Genomic DNA, 18,854 nt, shown 5'->3' on the forward strand with positions numbered 1-18,854 from the left:
ATCTCTATTCTTTAATATGTACTATAATTTATTAATAATATTATAACTTAAAGATTTATTTTACAGAAAAAACAAAATTTTTGCATATTGTTAATATATAAATAATGGGCAGAAAGATAAATGAAAAACATTAAAGATAAGTTGCTTGTTAGTTTCTTTGAAGTATAAAAAAGATATATATATATATATATATTATATATAAAATAAAATAATTTATATTTACTACAATAAATGATAATGTTGTGACTTACAATAGTCAAGTAATCGCCATTCTCATCATGCGTGATGTCTTCGAAAAGTGTTTTTTCGTACTTTTTATCCACAATGTCAAGCACATCCGTCTTATCTGAAACAACCCCATTAAATATTTATAACTTCAATTATAATTACGCTCTGATGCTTGGAGGGATGTTTTATGAATAATCAAAAATTCTGAGCAACAGGTAGTCGCTAAGCGTGACCATAGCTTTGTAATTGGAGGTCTATCAACTTTAGAGCCACGCTTAGTTTCGTGTAACTCTGGAAGCGACATTCTGTTTGAATATATTGAACTTTTTTTTTTAATTGCGCTCTCAATCTATCAATTAACATTCAGTTGTCAATGCATTAGTAATTATAGTGACGAAGCTCGTTAGGGATGCAACTGTCTATTCAATACGCATATCCTATGGGGTTTATGGGTCATAGTATCATTAATTGCAATTAAAAGTCAATTGAATCTAATTGGTAAAGTGGATTAATTGTTGCTTCGATTATTTTAAAGAAAAATACATTCTATTGATAAGATGACGTATATCATAAAACAAAATTATTATAGATTTTATGAGCGCACGTGTATTTAATAGGATCAAAGTCGGGCTTAAAATTAAATATTTTTTAACGCACCGAAGAATTGAATAGGAAATAATTCATCTTCCAAGCTGTTTTCGTTCTCGCTTGGAAAAAAATACTTATTCGGCGGCGATGCCATATGAATTACGTTTTCAGCCTTGCAATCATTGAGATTTCACAGTTAATGACACTGGAATTGAGTTACATAGAGTTACGTAATTTCATATTATATGAAATTGTATTTCTTCGTATTTATTCTCGTCACATTTGATAGCGTTATGTTATTATTTATCATTGTTTACACATTTAAAAAAAAATTTTATTATATAAAATTACTCTTCTAAAAAATCACTAAAATCTTTTCACACTGTTCAAATAAGTTTTATTTCATTTTTATGTTTATAATAAACTTTAATTATTTTAAATCTCAATAAATATATTACAAAACATTTTTATTATACATTTTATATTATTAATCATGCAAACATAATATATTAATCTTTTTGCATAATGTAAATTAAAAATATAGTATTAATATTATTACGAATAACTTTTTACAAATTAATATCGTATTCATAAATTATTTTGCGATTCTATTTATAAGTTTAATAATGCATTTATTTCAATTTAGTCAAAATGCAGTTTTTATTCTTCAAATATTTGATTTTTCTTTTGGCATCACATTTAAAAATAATATATTTCGCTCACAACATGTGCACTTTAAAAAATCAATTCATAAAATTTCACAGTTAATGACACTGAAATACGATTTCTTTCGACAGTTTGCGGCTGTTGAAATCGCGAGATCGATATATGTACACGTCAACGTCGAACGATGTATCATTTGCGGCCCAAAGAGAGCGACTGACCGAGAGTACCGAATCGACCAAGTTAAAATTCTATTCGAGAGTGACTGGCCCCGGAGGAGCGACGCGATAGCGTCGTCGGGGAGACCAGAGATATTGTAGATGCATTTAAACATGTTACACAGGCACAAAACTAACGTATTACGCCAAACATTAAGTTTAAAAAAAATGGAATTGTATGTTAAAATAAATTGGCAATAAAATATTATTTGCAAGAAAAAGAATAAATATCAATATCTACTATATATATACATATGTGTATAATGATTAATAAAAATATATACAGAATATTAACACGATAGATTATTAAACTTGAAAGAGAAAAAGATATTAAATAGTTATATACAGAGTATTAATTATCTAGGATAATAACTATATTATAATTATTTCGGTTAGAATGAAAATTATTATACTGTACCATAGGCATTTGATTTAAATACTTTAATAATCTTAAATCTGATAAGATAAAAATCCAAAAAACTTGTACTTGCTTATATGAATGCAAAAATATCGTAGATGTCGATATTAATGAAGTAGTTTATATCATTCAATATTTAACATATCAAACAAATATATTAATAAAATTAATTCAATTAGTTAATTGAAAGGGAAGATACGTGCGTGCGGATAAATATTAATATTAATAAAATCGAGATAAAATATTGAAAAAACCGATCACGATCTTTATTACGTAAAATGTAAATGCCACTTTCGTCATGAGAGAGTATTATATTTTTCGGCTATATATATGTGGTATTAAATAATATTTATATAATAATTAATTGTAACTAACGTTTTGCTACTTTATGATCGTCCTCTTCGGCGACAAAAGGGCGGTTGTCGAACGCGAGATATGGACTTTCTTCATCTCTGTCGGTCTCTGTAGCATCTGTAAATAATATCTACATATAAATACTTGTCACTAGCAAACTAGAGCAACTAATATCTTAAAACATTTGATAAACTATCTAAAGAATCGATAATCGATGAAGTGTACCTAACCTGCATTTACATAATAAATTTGATAAAAATTTAACATTTAATCAACTATATCTGAATTTGTGAATATCTGTAAAATATTTATCTGTAAGCTGCGTTACAACGATGGTCACATAAAGAGAAACGAATATACATATAAAAAGCCTGTTTACATAATCTTTGCAGAACACAATAGCTCATGACATTGGTTATATAGCAACTTAATGTGTAATAAAACTCATTTTTTTTGCACAAGGATTACTATCTGGAAAAAGATGATGGTTGTAATACATAAATATTTCTTATTAAATATCTAACGATAAAAGTGATTAATGGTAAAAAGTAAAAGTAAAAATAATAAAAGTTTAATAATGATATAAGTAGCTCTCGCAATAGATCTAAGAATTATTGATATAAATGCGGATTAAAAATAGAATTAGAAATAAAAGAATTAGAAATAGAATTACAAAAATTATTCCACGTAAAAAAGCCGATCCTTTAATTTTATTCTAGAGCCGATTGAGAATGGAATATTACACGACTCCGACTCGACATTGCGCCGTTCAGACTCCTAAATCGAAAAATTAGAAACATATCGCGTTGCTATCTGGATTCATACATCTGATTAATTCACGTCTCGAACGATGACCTCAACCGATACACGTACAGTGTGGTCAGTTGTAGACTAGGTCAAGGAGAATGACTGTTACCTGAGGTCTACCTCTCCGCCCTTCCTCTCTCCTTCATAAAAGATACACGGACGTGCGGTAATACTCTAATCTCTGTGATCGTTTAACTTTATTAATATCAACTGATATTATGATTAGAAGCCAAGGGAAGAAATAAGATTTAAACAACACAATCTCGTTTGATAAAAAAATATTGAAACGACAGTTTTTTTGACTATGGAATAACATTTTTGACATATGACGTAATGTTTGATCATATAATTTGCTCAATAGTTAATATTAAAACAATAATTGTGGATATACACTAATTATTATTAATAAATAATAATATTATATATATAATGAAGATGATTATATATTTTTTATTGCAAATTATATTTTTAAATTAATAAATAATTATTTTTTCATGGCAGTTGCAATTTTATATAAAAATATTTATATAAAAATATTTGAAAATAATAATATAATATTAAAATAAAATATTAAATTTTCTTTTTTCCCTGTATTTTATACATATCTTGGTGCTTCAACTGATACAGCAAAGGTTGTGTTTCAATTGATGTAGCAAATATATATATATATATATATATATATATATATATATATATATATATATATATATATATATATATATATATATATATATATATATATATATATATATATATATATATATATATATATATATATATATATATATATATATATATATGTAAATATAGATTAAATTCACACAATGAAGAGAAAGGTAGAAATAGTCATTTAAAAAATGAATTCTTGACGGGTTGCTTTCTACATCTTTAAAGCGATCAGCGAGCAAACACCGAACAAGAACGTAATTGCGCAGAATTCGACCTTCGAAAGAAGATTGCTATGCTTTGATGTTTGACATTCTCCAGTCGTCTATCACGTGTGGCCAGGAGCTAAATATATGCAAACTTTATTACATTATGCAGCCAGAAAAAGAAGGCATTTAAGCTTCTCATAAAAAATGTGTAACTAGAGATGGCGTACGTGGTTTATACACAGTCTTTATGATGCCATTCATTGATTGATCATGAATCAGATCATTGATGAATTAATGTGTATAATCGATGAAATAAAGTAATAGTAAAACATTATCAAATTATTAAATAGTAATCCCATAAAAAATATAACATTTTATATAACAAAAAGAATTCTAAATTTATGATTGCATAAATGCAGCGTAGAATTAATTATTAGAATTAATCGAGAGATTCTAATTTTAATATAAAGATATAAATTATAAATTGTTTTGCATTGTTATATAAAAACATCTTTTCAATTTTATATTATCTACATATTTTGCTTTAGATTCTAACTTCCAAGCCTAAGCTTTGGAAATAATAATATAAATTCTTTCTTTAAAAAATGTATATATAGATGTGTATGTATATATAAGATATAGTAAAAAGAAAAATAAATTAAAAAAGGAAAGAAGGAAGAAAAAAAACAACCTACCGCTTGTAACTAAAGAACTCCTAGTTTCCGATATGCTCTTCTCCTGCTCGGCTTTACAAACTTTGCCTCTAATGCACTCCAGTATACTAAACTTGCATCCCATCTTTAAAAAGAGTTCTCACTTCGCCGAATACCTCCTTTTTCGCATTATCGGAAACTTCGAAAAGTATCCGGCCAGATTCTGAAGAGCATTGATGACAGTAGCGACAAGTATTGTTAGGTTACTTTTTATTACAATAAAATTGAGAGAAAAGAATCTTTTTTCTTGCATAAAATTTAGAAAAATAAGATTTAAAAGAAATAAAAAATTATAAAAACTCATTAAGTAGAACCTGTACTTACCAAGCAAAGATGCATGCTTATGCTTATACCATATCAATTCGCTTATCTTGAGACCAAAGGAAACAATCCTCTGCGCACTGATTTTGCATAACCCAAACATTGATCAAGCAAGGTATTTTATATTAATTAAAGTGCATATAGAAGATTGTTCTAATAAAGCTGCTTTTGAATTACTTTGGAACAATTTGTTAAATTGATTTATTAGAGTCACAATTTTAAATGAGAGAAACACGTGCCAATAAATTTTACATCCAGTCAACAGGAATTTTTTCAATCACTAGAGTTTCATTTACAAGTCGATTAACCGAATGTCGGCACAAAGCGCAGTCGTTAAAGACTCAGATAAAACGCGATAACGCTTGTGAAAATCGCGGAAACTCTGCAATCGTTGACAATTAATTTGTCATTGAATGCGCATCAAGATCGAAGCAGAGTAATTTGTACGTACGGGGTCATGCGTCTCGGAGTGCACACACACACGATTTTTCTAGCTTGTTTTATCTTATCTTCTCTACCGAAAGTGTTTACACGTAATTCAAAAGTTTCGCGGCGCATCTCAAATAGCTGTATCACTTGGCAGTGTCACGATCCACAACGTGCGCAATTGGAGGACGTTCTGAGCGAGATAGCCGTTCATGTAATTCGTCCGATTACGCGATGTGTGGGCACGAAGCAGGCAAATAGTGCTGTGTATGCATAATTATCGGAGGTACTGTTTTCGTAGTAATGCAAGCATACAGTTTCTACATCCAGATACAGGCATTTAAACATAAAAGTTTAAAATTAAAGAAGAGCAGACACAACAAGCTCAAAGGTGAATATCTTTAAAAAATAAAAGATTTTATCTATTTATAATATTTTGAAATTTTTATATGCTATTGTCCTTTATATAAATGAAAAAATTTAATTTCGTTTTTTGGCTATAAATCTAATAATAGATTTAAAATATATATCATAAACAAGATAATGAATTTGATTACTAAATATTTGCAATATTATTTTTCCATTAATATATTAATACGGTAAGCCCTGTTTAGCATATTACATTAATTTAATAAATTTTTATGTATAATTACACATTTCTATCATATTACAATAAAAAGATAAAATAGAAGAGATTAAATCGTTGAGAAATTTTATAAAAAGAAGGGTTAAAAAAAAATAAATCATTATTTGATAAATAAAAATATCTCGAGATACTTTGATAGAAAAGAGTAAAGCTGTTAATTTTTTTCAATGATAAAAAAATAGTATAATAATAAGCCAGACACGGTATTATACGTACATACATACATTTACTGAACGCGTCTATCGGCGTTTCTTGATCATAGAATCATTCAAATATATCTTTGCACTGAAAAAGGCGATGACTACGTTTGACAAAATTAATTTTGCAATGTTGCACTACGCAAGAATTCTTTCTTTTAAAAGTCATTTTTTTGCACTTTACACTTTACGAAATAGAGATAAGTATATACGGAACAATTAGCCAGACGCGCTAGTATTTGGATGAAATAATTTGGCGGCTAGCGTGAAGATGATAAAATAAAAGCGAAAATTTTTCGACGAGAACTTTTGCAACATCACATAAGAATCACGGTGAACAATGACGGCGATTTCACTAACTCACGAACAGTTTGAATTGCGAGCGTTCATTGTTAGGCGACACGGCGCTTCGAGGTGTGCACGAGATTTTAATGAAGACAAACGCAGACGTAGACAGCACAATAGCCTCACACTCACTGACTAAATCGTGCGATTTCCCGAGGACGAGCAGATATCTTCGCAATCTGCGTATCTCATTCCTTCAAAGTCTTTTCAAATGTCTTTCATCATCAATTTTAATTTACTGATTAACAAGAGAGATATGTATATATTTCAGTAATATTGAGTATTAAATAAAGAGATTAATATACGGTAGATACACGTGTGTTTGATCATTTGATACATTCAACAATAGGGGGGGAAGGAGCATAGGTAGAATTTGCGAGTAGCAAATACGAGAGACCAGGGAATTATCACTGTAAATTTAATCGCTTAATACTGCGCCGTTTTATAAGGCAACTATTTAGGGCTGTTTTAGAATTTCCGTGACGTAAATTATCTTTGCGCAAGAGCTTATCGTAAGTTTGTATATCTATATTTTTCTTCTTATCTGTTATTTTTAATACGATCTGTACGTTAATGTATTCTTTCGGTTATGCAGCTTGAAATTCCCAAGTGCATTTATAAGAATAATTGAGTTTTTATTTTTTGCTATTATATATCTTTGTAGCTAAGCCTTAAATTAAAATTTTTTATTAATGTAAACTTCACCTGTAATTAACTGAAGAATGTAATTTTGTTAATTTTTTAACTCTACAAAGTTTAATTTGTGTAAAACTCTTCTTTCTCGAAACTCAAAAATTATTAATGCCTTAATATTTTCGCTGAGAAAAAATCGTCTTCAAATGATTGCAAGAATCTGTCATTAGCAAGTGGTGTGCTAACTCTGGGACACCCTGTGTATATAGACATACATATTAATATATATTATAATATATATTTTATATGAAATGAAATTTGAAATATCTTTTTGTCAACAGTATTCAAATGTTCGATACTACTATATCGATCTCTTAATGCATTCAGAACGTGTGACCTGACATTTCCGTATTTTCCTGAACATATATCTCCCGACAAAAATTATAGGATATTAAAGCACATAAAATTTGTGATCAAGCAAAATTATAAATGACATTATGCAAAATTGTAAAGAAAAAGATTCTAGTAAGCTATTTGAACAGACATACAAGGTTCGTTATTATTAAAAGTTTGTTCGAATATGTAATATCTATTTTACAATTTAATTATTTTAATCTTATCTATAATTATTATCAAAGAATTTATTTATAATGAATTATAATTATAAGAAGATATATCTTGATAATAAAATCTTACAAAATTTTGATAGTGAAATAATATTATATAAAATAAAATAAGAAATATATGTATATAAACTCGTCAAATGAGTAAAATAGAAATTAATAAATCATTTCACTTAATTACTTTTATTTAACGTTGCAATTTTTTATTTTTTTGACGAGACGTGTGATATTCGATTAAGGTACTATGTCGCGAGAAAAATGTAATACCTTTACCAATACAAATATATCTGCAAAAAAACTGTTTGCGATTTTGCGTCGAACATGTAAGTTTGGAAGATTGGTCGCCGCTGTTAAACGGTATAATGCAAGATCAAAGCCTATCCAAAATTTGTGTGTATAGTCGATGTCATTACAAAAGGATTAAAGAAAAAGTAAACACAGAAGAGAAATTCATGAAATTATGGTAAATCGCAAAAATATTAAAATTGTATCAGAAGTTTTCTAAGAGAAAACGTAGAAAATTTATTTTAACTAGCAGATTTTGATTGATTAAAATTGTGCTTTCAAATATGCAAGTAAAGAAATATATCTTAGAATATGCTTTTTTTGTTTGATCTGTTCAAATAATATTCAAATCATTTTGATATAAAATTTAATTTGCGATAAATATAGTATTATAAAAAATCTGTATCTGAACTTTTACGATTTTTTAAACCTAAATTTAATTTTTGAGTGTAAAAAAACTTGTTGCTTTTTTCTGAAAAATGTAAAATAAAATTATAATGACTAAAAAAATAAATAAATATAATATGTAGTTTTTTAAATATATATCTTTTTTGCAAAATAGTTTAATATACTCTCTAGAGCGCAATGTAAAATTTTTATAAAATTTAATTAAAGAAAATTAAAAGTTACATTTTATATCAAACAATTTTAATATTGTTTTCAAATTAATGTTATGTATAAAATATATAAACATTTAAAAAGTATAATAAAAAAATACTATTAAATTTTTTTTCCGATACTACTCCTAGTAAGTTTAAGTTTTCAGGTGATATACGCAACAGAGGCGATCAAAGGAAAGTTAAAAATAATGCCAATAAACGATGATACGTAAATTTACAAATGGCAAAATGGCAAATGGATTGGCATTTTCGCACGTTCAGGAAATACGCGCGAAGGGATCGACAACAGCCGGTTTTCTATACAAATTTTCTACTACGGTGCTTCGTCCATTCTGTCGCTGTCTGTCTGAGAAATTCATTGATGATCACCAGCCTCGCACTGGATGGCATCCCTTTGGCAGCCAATTATTTAAGGATCCTCAGTGATGGCTTGGCAAATAATCGAAATCTGCGAAGCTTGTCGTTGGCCAGATGTCGAATAGGTGATACAGGTTAGTCATTGTAAATAATTTATTTTCAAATAGCCAATACACATTAAATAAGTTAAATTTATGTATTTCAAATATAATAATTTTCAAATATTTTTATAAAACCTTAACTAATTAAAAAGAAAAGCATAAATACAGCAATGTATTTACAACGTTTCTATTTTATTCTACAGGATGCTACATATTGTTAGACAATTTGCAACATAATTCAAATCTCCATACTCTGGATTTATCGTCATGTTGTCTCACTAATAGAAGTGCTACGTACTTGTCACTGTTCTTAAAAAAAAGGAAAGCGGATTTATTGCAAAATATAAGGAAGGAAGTAACATTGTCTCGAGAAAATGTTCGTACAACGGTGGTATGTATGAAAAGAAAAAGAATACCTTTATTGAAATGATGTTTTTACGGATATATTATTTAATGTTTTATAATAAATAATTTACATTACATTTGTACTTTAGGCGGAAGGACTACGAGTACTGATACTCGATAAAAATTATAAATTTGGCGACATTGGTTTGCGGCAATTGACACGTATGCTGAAGAACGATATCTGGTTGAAAACATTATGTTTGCGATATTGCGGTATTACTCAACACGGAGGAGCAATTGTATTAAAGCTCTTGCAAACAAACACTGTGCTTATACACGTTGATCTCAGAGATAATGAAGTGTCTATCGATATATTGCAAAATATGCGCAAAATCCTGAAGAAGAGGAGAAGCAAAAGGGAAAAAATATCAATGAAAAAAAAATTGTTAAGCTGTGAGCATGTTTCTATACAACATTTGACTTCAAAAACTGATGTGTTTCAATGTACATCGAAAGAAAATAGATTTTCCGAAAATCAGAATGTGAGTTAAAAATGAGAAACGCATTTCAATGATTTAATGGTTAAAAAGATTGTATAATATATATGTATTCTTTTTCTGTTTCAGCATCCCCAATCGAGAATTCAACGTAGTATTTTACAAATACACGCACAAAAGGCGAGAAGAAAAAATTATAGAAAATGCAAATTGCAAAATATAATAAAAAGAAGTCATGTCAGATGGGTCAATGCAGATAAATTAAAAAAACGTCTGTCTTTTATGATCGAGCGCAATCAGAATTTAATAAGAATCTTAGAAAATAAAACTGACCTTCTAATAAAGGAAAAAGATCGTCGTTTAAGTTTCGAAGAAGCGTACCATAAAATCCAACCCCAACTCAGAAATCTTAAGAATAAAATTGCTATGCAAAATTCTATTTATTCAAATATGTGTTATGAGAAGCAAGTTTACGCAAATCTACAAAATGCATTCAATGAATTGAAAATATCTATGCAGGGAAAAGTAATAAAGATGGACGAAAAACATCCTGAAGAAAGAGCTGGTGAAAATCAAAATCAAAATATTGTTCATTATAATTAAAGCCAGCTGTTCAGAAGAGAATTGTTCGTCTTTCACGCTACATTATAAAGACCGCATTTCTTTAAATAATAAAAAAAAAATAGTTTTAGAAATCATGTTTATTTTGTACAATCATGTTAATTATACAATTTGTATATGTTGTTTAATTGTTTAATATTGGACTGATATAAATATACAGTAGAAACTATATATAAATAAATATTTGTAGTTATGCCTCCTGTGTGTGTTTATCTTGTAATATTTATTATATTTAAGATTACGATTAGAAAATTACATGCTAATTTTAATATATTGAAAAAAATTAGGGAGCAAATAAATATCTGTTTATATAATTAATACTTTAAGAACTAATATATTTTTTACAAATGAACATAACAAATGAATATTTTAGAAATGAAAATATAACTATTTTTATTTAAAAAAAAAAAGAAAATTTTTAAGTATTCTGAAAAGTTTTATATTCATATCTACTTTATCTATGCTTCTTTTTTCTACATCTGATTATTGTATGTAAATATATATAAAGCAAATTATTTTATATATAAAGAATATAAGCTAAAATAGATATTAAAAGAAAATTTAAAAGTATTCCAAAAAAGTTTTATATTATTATCTTATACCTACAGTACATATATATTTATGTATTTTCTCTATATCTTTTAATATATACGAATACGCGCATAAAAAAATAATTTATATATGAAGAATATAGGCTAAAATATATGTAGATAACGACATCTGTTTCCGTGCTCAATAAATATGAGTTCATCATTCTTATCAATATATCGCGTAGAAATCGTCGCGATCAACTGAGCTCGATGTATCCGGAAATAATTGAAGAATGATAACGTTATCAACGGCCGGTTGATGCAATATTGCAACCAATATTTTGCGAAAATGTCATACGAAACAGTATACCTAACAGTATACCTATTACCGGGCGATTATATAAACATGAAAGAATTAATTAATGCTGCTAATGATTAAATCTCTTCAAAAAATAAAAGATTACAAAATTATAGACCAAAACTATAGAAAAATTATAGTAGAATAGACTTCTGTGTTTCTCAGAAATCGATTTTTTATATGTCGTACTATGTATCAAGTTATTTCTGTAAGCCCCGAGGAGGGTATGAAAATATTTTGGAGCTTCTTTTTCTCTCTATTCTCTCGATTACTGTCTCTTTTGCTTCCATTTTATTTAAAAATATTAGTATAATAAATATATAATAATTACGGTATCTTTCTTAGTCTGACTTTTCCCCTTCGACCTGTCCGGCATGGGTGACCCTACCGGTAACTATATTTTGCCATGAATATATGTTCGACCAAATATACGTTTTGAGAGAATCTGATTAATATAAATATATATAATATATCAATAATATTAATAATATAAAGTACATCCTTAATGCAATATTTATGATTAATGATCAACGTGCTTTTTAAATTTTATATAATGCAAACAATTACGATCAAAAGAATCGTTAATAAAGTTATCGATCGTTTTTCAATTGACTACTAATGCATTTTGCGTAGACTTTCAAAGAAAATATCCGAAAAAAGATAGACAAAGCTTCGATTTAAATCAACGATTAAATCACAAAATAAACCGCGATTTAAAATTTGCGAAAAAAACGCGACGAATAAATAAATCAACGATAGCCGTAATAATCGATTCCGACGTATATATAATTTTTGAAACAATCGAAGGGACGATATAATTACTATAGTTTTAAACGAAAATGTTTCGACGAACATTTGGAGCGCTTTTTATAATTGCGTCTGCAATATAGGACACTTTTGAATATAAAACTTAATGCCCGATTTATTTTCAAATACGTGATTTTATCGCGAATCTCGCGAATGAGAATAAGATATGTACCGTTTCGCGAAGGATTGACTAAACTGGATAAAATCTTATAAATCTTAAGATACCGTTATAAAAAAACTGTGTTATCGCCGCGTTCAGTGGAGGATAACTGGCCCAACAATTTGACCAGATCAAAGTCCCTCCGCCAGATAATACGCCGGTTAATATCCGACAAAGACAAGAACAATCCTAAAAATGGAGAACGATCAACTTCTTACTTCTACGTCGGATCCCGCAAGATCAATTCGCAAAGAAAAGTTAAGTGATCCGTTGAATATCAGGAACCCATACGCCGGTTAATATCCGACAAAGACAAGAACAATCCTAAAAGTGGAGAACGGTCAAATTCTTGCTTCTCATCGGACCACGCATAAGATCAATCCGCAAAGAAAAGTTAAGTGTTCCGTTGAATATCAGGGACCCCGCTATAGGAGGGAACGAATACCAGATCTTCCGGACTACTCCCAATAGCAATAATTTCGGTAACGAATCAACGACAGTTACCATTGTTCATCTTCAATTCACGAGATTGATATTCACGCGAGGAAATGTGTTCTTCCATTATTAAGAAATATATCTCTTTATTGAAAAATAAATGGATATGCTGATATAGCAAATTTTATGGAAATGTGGTTACAAACAACTATATTTGTGGATAATGAAATACATGCATTTTTATCGTAGCTTGTGTTAAATGTGCGAGTACAAATAATTCTTGGGTACCAATTGTTCGAAACAAATCAAACCCAATAACAGCAAAATTAAAAAAAAAATTAATTTGAATACTTTGCATATAAAATAAATCAAAATAATATCAAGCATAATTAATTTTAAGTTATAATTAATCTTTTTTTATAGCATTTAAATACATTAATTTGCCAATATTTCACTGATATCGGGGTACCCATTCGATTTGTCTCGAAGTTTTAAAGTAGACGCACATTTTACGTTACATTCATATATAATATTTTTTAACATAATATTCAAAAAAAGTATAAAAGTTTTATGAAATGGTATGTTAATTTGCGCATGTATTTTATTATATATATAGAATGGTATATCTAAAAACTATCCAGGGCGCACCTAGAATGGCGGGGTATATCTGCAAATGATTTCTTAAAAGAAACCAAAAACTAATGTTAATATCCTCAGTACCTAGAAATACTTTCTTAAAAAAAATTATATTAATTAAAAATTAATTAATAAAATATATTCGTTTGTAACCATAATTTTTGTATCAAAAATATCAACAGGCAAGCTGATTACAATTTGAAATTACTTGAAAAATAGAAATTTATACACAATAGCTATATCCATGTTCAATCTACTATTAGGTTGTTTTAGCATTAAGACAATAATAATACTAATATTAATAATGATAGAAGAACAGTTTTTACAAAGAGGAAGAAAAATATATATCTTCCCTTCAAATATACTGTTTAAATTAGTTTCCTGATTTGACTTCGAAAAGGCGTGTGGCAATCGTCGTTGAATTACTACCGAAACCATTGCTTTCAGAAATCGCTAGGAAAACCTGGGTTTAATTCCAATCCTGCAACGAACATTCCCAATTTTCAACAGAACACCGAACTAGACTTTGCGGATGGATCTTACACGAACCGACAAGAAATAATCCTACACGATGAAGATTGTTTCGACTCCTCGCCGGTACGAACCACGCAACATTACTAACGTTCACCTGACGAGAGGGACAGCGATAAGGCCCCTTAGCTAAGACAGCGATCGCGTCCAAGAACGTGGAAAGAACGCGGTGTTTTCGCGTAATTTATTAATTTATTTGACAAATATTTAATTGCGATACAAAATTCGTAAATATCAATCAAATCAAAATCAAATCATAAAATCCGGAATAATTTATTCGCGATTCTGCAATGTCCAAGACAGTCATCAAATTTCGTGAACAAAAAGCTAACATTTAATCGTTGGCTTAACATTGAGTCTTCACATTTTTATTCAACAACTTTTTATTAAACATTAGAAGAATTAGCGATATTCATGATACTTATAAAACTTGAAATAAAATTTCCCAAATTTATCAACGATTCTTTGATATAAAAATACAAGCTCTTAAGCTTATAAATATTTTTAAAATAAATAATATAGAAAAACTAATATTTAACAAATATATTAATTTAGAATTTCTATTATATTGCCATATATGTTCTTTCGGTAAATTTTCGTGTAATTTACAAAAAAATTATAATATTATTAATACAATTATAATATATAATTATATATAAATTAAATTATAACAATTATAATTACAATTAATTAATGTACAATTATAATTACAGTAGAATTTACAATTAATGAAGCTATCAGTATCAAATAGATATATCCGATATACCCAATAATGCAGATAATTTGATATTGATAGCATTTACATCTAAAAGTTTAATATTATATAAATTGACATACCAATATAACAAATATATATATAAATTTTAATCTATAAAATAAAATGTAACACATGTATATTAAATTTTATGTTATACATAATAAATATAAATGCAATTTTTGATTTATTAAAAAAAAATGTAGCATGCGTACATATTTGTAAAAAAATGTGTTATAATTAATTTTAATTTTTAATTTATATTGTAGAAAAATTCATAATTTTTACTTTTAATTTTTAATTTTAATTGATCCTAATAATCCTAACCCCTACTTTGCTGGCTAAACCAGCGGGAATCCGCGATTATCGAAATTTGGGGGAAAAATTTGTCCTACTCGCGCGTCCTACTCTCGTACTCTATTCGCGTGTCCTACTCGCGTGTCCTACTCGCGCGCCCTAATATTATATTGCTTCCGTTGGGCCAGTTGGACCTACCTTTCGTTGATCCTGGCCATATTCATTCTGGCTACATCTAGCCAGAGATGTAGCTTTGACCTCTATCAGAGGGCAATGAAGGAGAGAAATTCCTTCCGTTGCCGGCAATTATTATCGCCGGTGCATGAGCGTAATTTTACGCTTGACGGTCGTAATACGTTAGGACCGTTTGTTGTACGTTGTTTCAATATAACTTTGCTTTAACTGATATACAATGTCAAATCATTAATTAAAAATTGTGATTGATTAAAATTTTTGTAATATATAATATTACTCTTATAATACAATTTATAATAAAATAGAATTAAGTAAACATTTACTTTTATATATTTTTCATTATACTTTTACTTTATACTATTATTTACTTATTTCTTTAAACGTTATACATGATTTGATGGATCGATTACTTAAATTTATATCAGTCAAAACAAAGTTTTCTGATATGCTACACTACATATAGATGGATGGACTACAAAATATTAAAATAAAATCAACGTGCGTTATAAGAATAAATTATTATATAATACATAATAATAAAATTAGTGACACGTTCTTTATTAAATAAATAATTGATAAATAATTGATCACACAGAATGATAAAGAATAATTTGATAAAGACTTGAAAGTTTTTCTATATTTCTTTATTTATGTTTTAGTTTGCTTTTGTAATATGCAAATGCAAATTTCTTTTTAAAAGGATGTCAAAAGTTATGATCTAATTTATTCTAGTCCATCCATTTTAAGATAACGGATCCATCTATAATCTACAAGCTACGATCTACATCTACAATCTCTAGAAATCCGTTATCTTAAAATTAAATGAAAGTTTGTCACTCACCGGCACTGATGCGCAACAGCGGAGTTGTTGATCTTGAGGCTACGTTGTCTGCAACATACAAATATAAAATCCAAATTATAGCAACACTTAAAATAATTAATATTTCAAGAAATTATTATTGTACGCACCGAATTTTATATCCTATGCGTGTAATAATAAGCAGGTATATAAATATGGAATATTTTTATAAGGTCTAAAAAAGAAAATTATTTTTTTTAAATGGAAACTTTTATATAAGAGATTTATATAAGAGTTTCTCTCTTTGTGCGAATCTCTCTTGTTTAAAGTATTCAAATAAATGAACCGAATTAACGCATATACGGGATTTATAATAATACTCACCCTTAGGTTGCTCCGCTGGTGCAGGATACCTCTCCTAGGCCTCTTCCTCCTCTCAGAATGTTTATAAATTCCGCACCCTGTATATGCGAAATATTAAATTATATAAGTATTTAAAATTATGGATAAATTATTTATTAAACGATTAATGTATCACGGAGCTTATCGTTACGTTAATTATCCGATTCGATCGTTTTACAGCACGTTTTTAATCCAAATTATATCTAAATCGTCGAAAAGTCAAATGATATAGCATCGTGAATAAAATATATTTGACTCTATGTATTATTAAAGAAATAATTATTGTCCGTGAAGATCGCGATAATTTATATAATTTGGTTTCCTATTACTTTAATTCTTATTCAATTAAATGAATAAATTACGAAATATGCGATTCGAGATCTATCGTCGCGATATATATAATTACATATTATTTATAAATATTAATTAAATATTAATTATATTATAATAGCAAATAATTTCTCGATCGAATAATTTATCTATAATATTCAAAAATCTTATGTAATAAAAATTAAAACTTTTATTACTTCAATAATAACTTTTATTATCGCTGGCCGTAGTATATACTAAAATGACAAAATATTACGCGCAACTAATAAAACATTAATAAATTTATAACATTTCTCCGTATTTTTGATTCACAATTATGAATTTAGCACGGACACGCACCAACCGATCGTTTTACCATGGCATCGTAAAGTGAATTTGGCCATGTAATTCCACTGGTTCTAAAATGGATCCAGTTAGCGCTACTGCATTAGCTAGAAAAAGCGTCTTTCGCGGCGGCGTGGCCCTTCTCAGGCTTCTCTCTGATTATATGGAATGATAATTTTCATGAATAATCGATCGATTTATATGATTTCAATGTGTGATTTATATCCGACATGAAATGAATGTCTACCAAAATGTATGATTTCGTGGTATTTATTGCATATATAGGTGTATAAATCATATGCAATACCTATGAAGTATTATATTATTCCGCATTATGGCAGAGACACGATTAAAATGACATCAAATATGATATAATTCGAATAATTTTTACTTAGATAAGGAATAAATTTTTTTATCTAATTTTTAAATTTGTATCTAATTAAAATTTATCCGTGATACTGCATGGAACATTGATAATAACATGATGAAAAATATACTAGATGATGTGCTTCCCGATAATTTACAGGAGGTAATTAAATAATACTGAACTTGATTTGTAGTGCTAAAAATTATATTTGTATGTCAAAAAAAAAGATGATATATGAAAAATATAAAGATTGCTGGTATCAATTATTTTGGTACAACACACACACACACATAGTCTGGGAAAATAATAAAATATGTAGATTTTTTTTATTTTTTGTAAAACAATATTATTAATATTTGCAGTTAGTGTCTATTAAAACAGAAGACAGTATTTTGCAAGAAGTATCGGAACATATTAAACGCGCTACAAGGTCAAACAATCAGCAGGTTGGTGAAATACAAGAGAATAATATAGAACTGAATGCCAAGGAAGATGGAGAAATTGATGATAAAGAGGATCAGAAGGCGAAATTGCAAAAGCAGGTTGAAACTGGAGAGATTACTCCGTTTGAAGCAGTATCTAAGCGATCAATTTTAGAGCAAAAAGAAAGGTATAATGTCAAGTAATATTTATTTTTAGTGATGGTATTTTAAATAAAATTTATATCAATATAATAATTAAGTTAATATTAATTATTAATTAGGGGGGACTAAAAAGCTAAAAAAGGTCCAATAAACTTTTTGGTTCCCCTTCTAATTTTTAATATATATTTTGAAATTTAGTTTAAAATTACCATTTTAATTAAAATAATAATATTTCAAATTGAATTAAACTTTAAACCTTCAAAGTTTAATAATCCTTTTATAAAATTTAGTTTTATTAATTTGGGGAGACTAAAATGCTAGAGAGGGTCCCATAAACTTTTTGGTTCCCCTTCTAATTATTAATATATATATTGGAAATTTAGTTTGAAATTACCATTTTAATTAAAATAATAACATTTCAAATTGAATTAAACTTTAAACCTTCAAAGTTTAATAACCCTTTT

The 18,854-nt window shown here is 28.0% G+C and overlaps 3 protein-coding genes across 4 annotated transcripts in view; 2 read left to right on the plus strand and 1 right to left on the minus strand.

Moving 5' to 3' along the window:
* Window positions 1–5,330, minus strand: part of LOC115233892 (high affinity cAMP-specific and IBMX-insensitive 3',5'-cyclic phosphodiesterase 8) — an 18,681-nt gene extending 13,351 nt beyond the window's left edge. Inside the window, exons 1-4 of one of the 2 annotated variants that reach the window (XM_029804528.1) lie at window positions 5,189–5,330; window positions 4,847–5,027; window positions 2,491–2,586; window positions 252–346 (exon numbers count right to left, since the gene is read on the minus strand). In XM_029804528.1, coding sequence (XP_029660388.1) covers window positions 252–346; window positions 2,491–2,586; window positions 4,847–4,949 — 294 coding nt within the window. In that variant the 5' untranslated portion in view covers window positions 4,950–5,027; window positions 5,189–5,330. Of the gene's footprint in view, window positions 1–251; window positions 347–885; window positions 1,285–2,490; window positions 2,587–4,846; window positions 5,028–5,188 lie in introns of those variants that run through there. The other variant, XM_029804541.1, reaches the window with a different exon arrangement.
* A 429-nt stretch (window positions 5,331–5,759) lies between these two features.
* Window positions 5,760–11,076, plus strand: LOC115233926 (protein Cep78 homolog). Its single transcript, XM_029804578.1, has 5 exons — window positions 5,760–6,002; window positions 9,107–9,451; window positions 9,622–9,809; window positions 9,913–10,305; window positions 10,390–11,076. Exons 2-5 carry the CDS (start codon window positions 9,181–9,183, stop codon window positions 10,861–10,863), a joined length of 1,326 nt encoding a protein of 441 aa, XP_029660438.1. The 5' UTR covers window positions 5,760–6,002; window positions 9,107–9,180; the 3' UTR covers window positions 10,864–11,076.
* A 6,814-nt stretch (window positions 11,077–17,890) lies between these two features.
* LOC115234030 (DNA excision repair protein ERCC-6-like) overlaps window positions 17,891–18,854 on the plus strand; it is a gene marked incomplete at its 5' end in the record, with an annotated part of 7,178 nt that continues 6,214 nt past the window's right edge. Inside the window, 2 exons of the mRNA XM_029804735.1 lie at window positions 17,891–17,968; window positions 18,169–18,416. Of these exons, the coding sequence (XP_029660595.1) occupies window positions 17,891–17,968; window positions 18,169–18,416 (326 nt within the window). The remainder of the gene's footprint in view (window positions 17,969–18,168; window positions 18,417–18,854) is intronic.

This window comes from Formica exsecta, unplaced genomic scaffold (genome assembly GCF_003651465.1).
Source record: "Formica exsecta isolate Colony F162 unplaced genomic scaffold, ASM365146v1 scaffold1056, whole genome shotgun sequence".
In the NCBI taxonomy this organism is placed as follows: Eukaryota; Metazoa; Arthropoda; class Insecta; order Hymenoptera; family Formicidae; genus Formica; species Formica exsecta.

Bases quoted from the DNA above. Each gene is read 5' to 3' on its own strand.
- LOC115233926 (XM_029804578.1), top strand. From the start codon at position 9,181: ATGGCAAAATGGCAAATGGATTGGCATTTTCGCACGTTCAGGAAATAC. The intron at 9,452-9,621 runs GTTAGTCATTGT...TTTATTCTACAG, and splicing joins ATGTCGAATAGGTGATACAG to GATGCTACATATTGTTAGAC. The intron at 10,306-10,389 runs GTGAGTTAAAAA...TTTCTGTTTCAG, and splicing joins GATTTTCCGAAAATCAGAAT to CATCCCCAATCGAGAATTCA.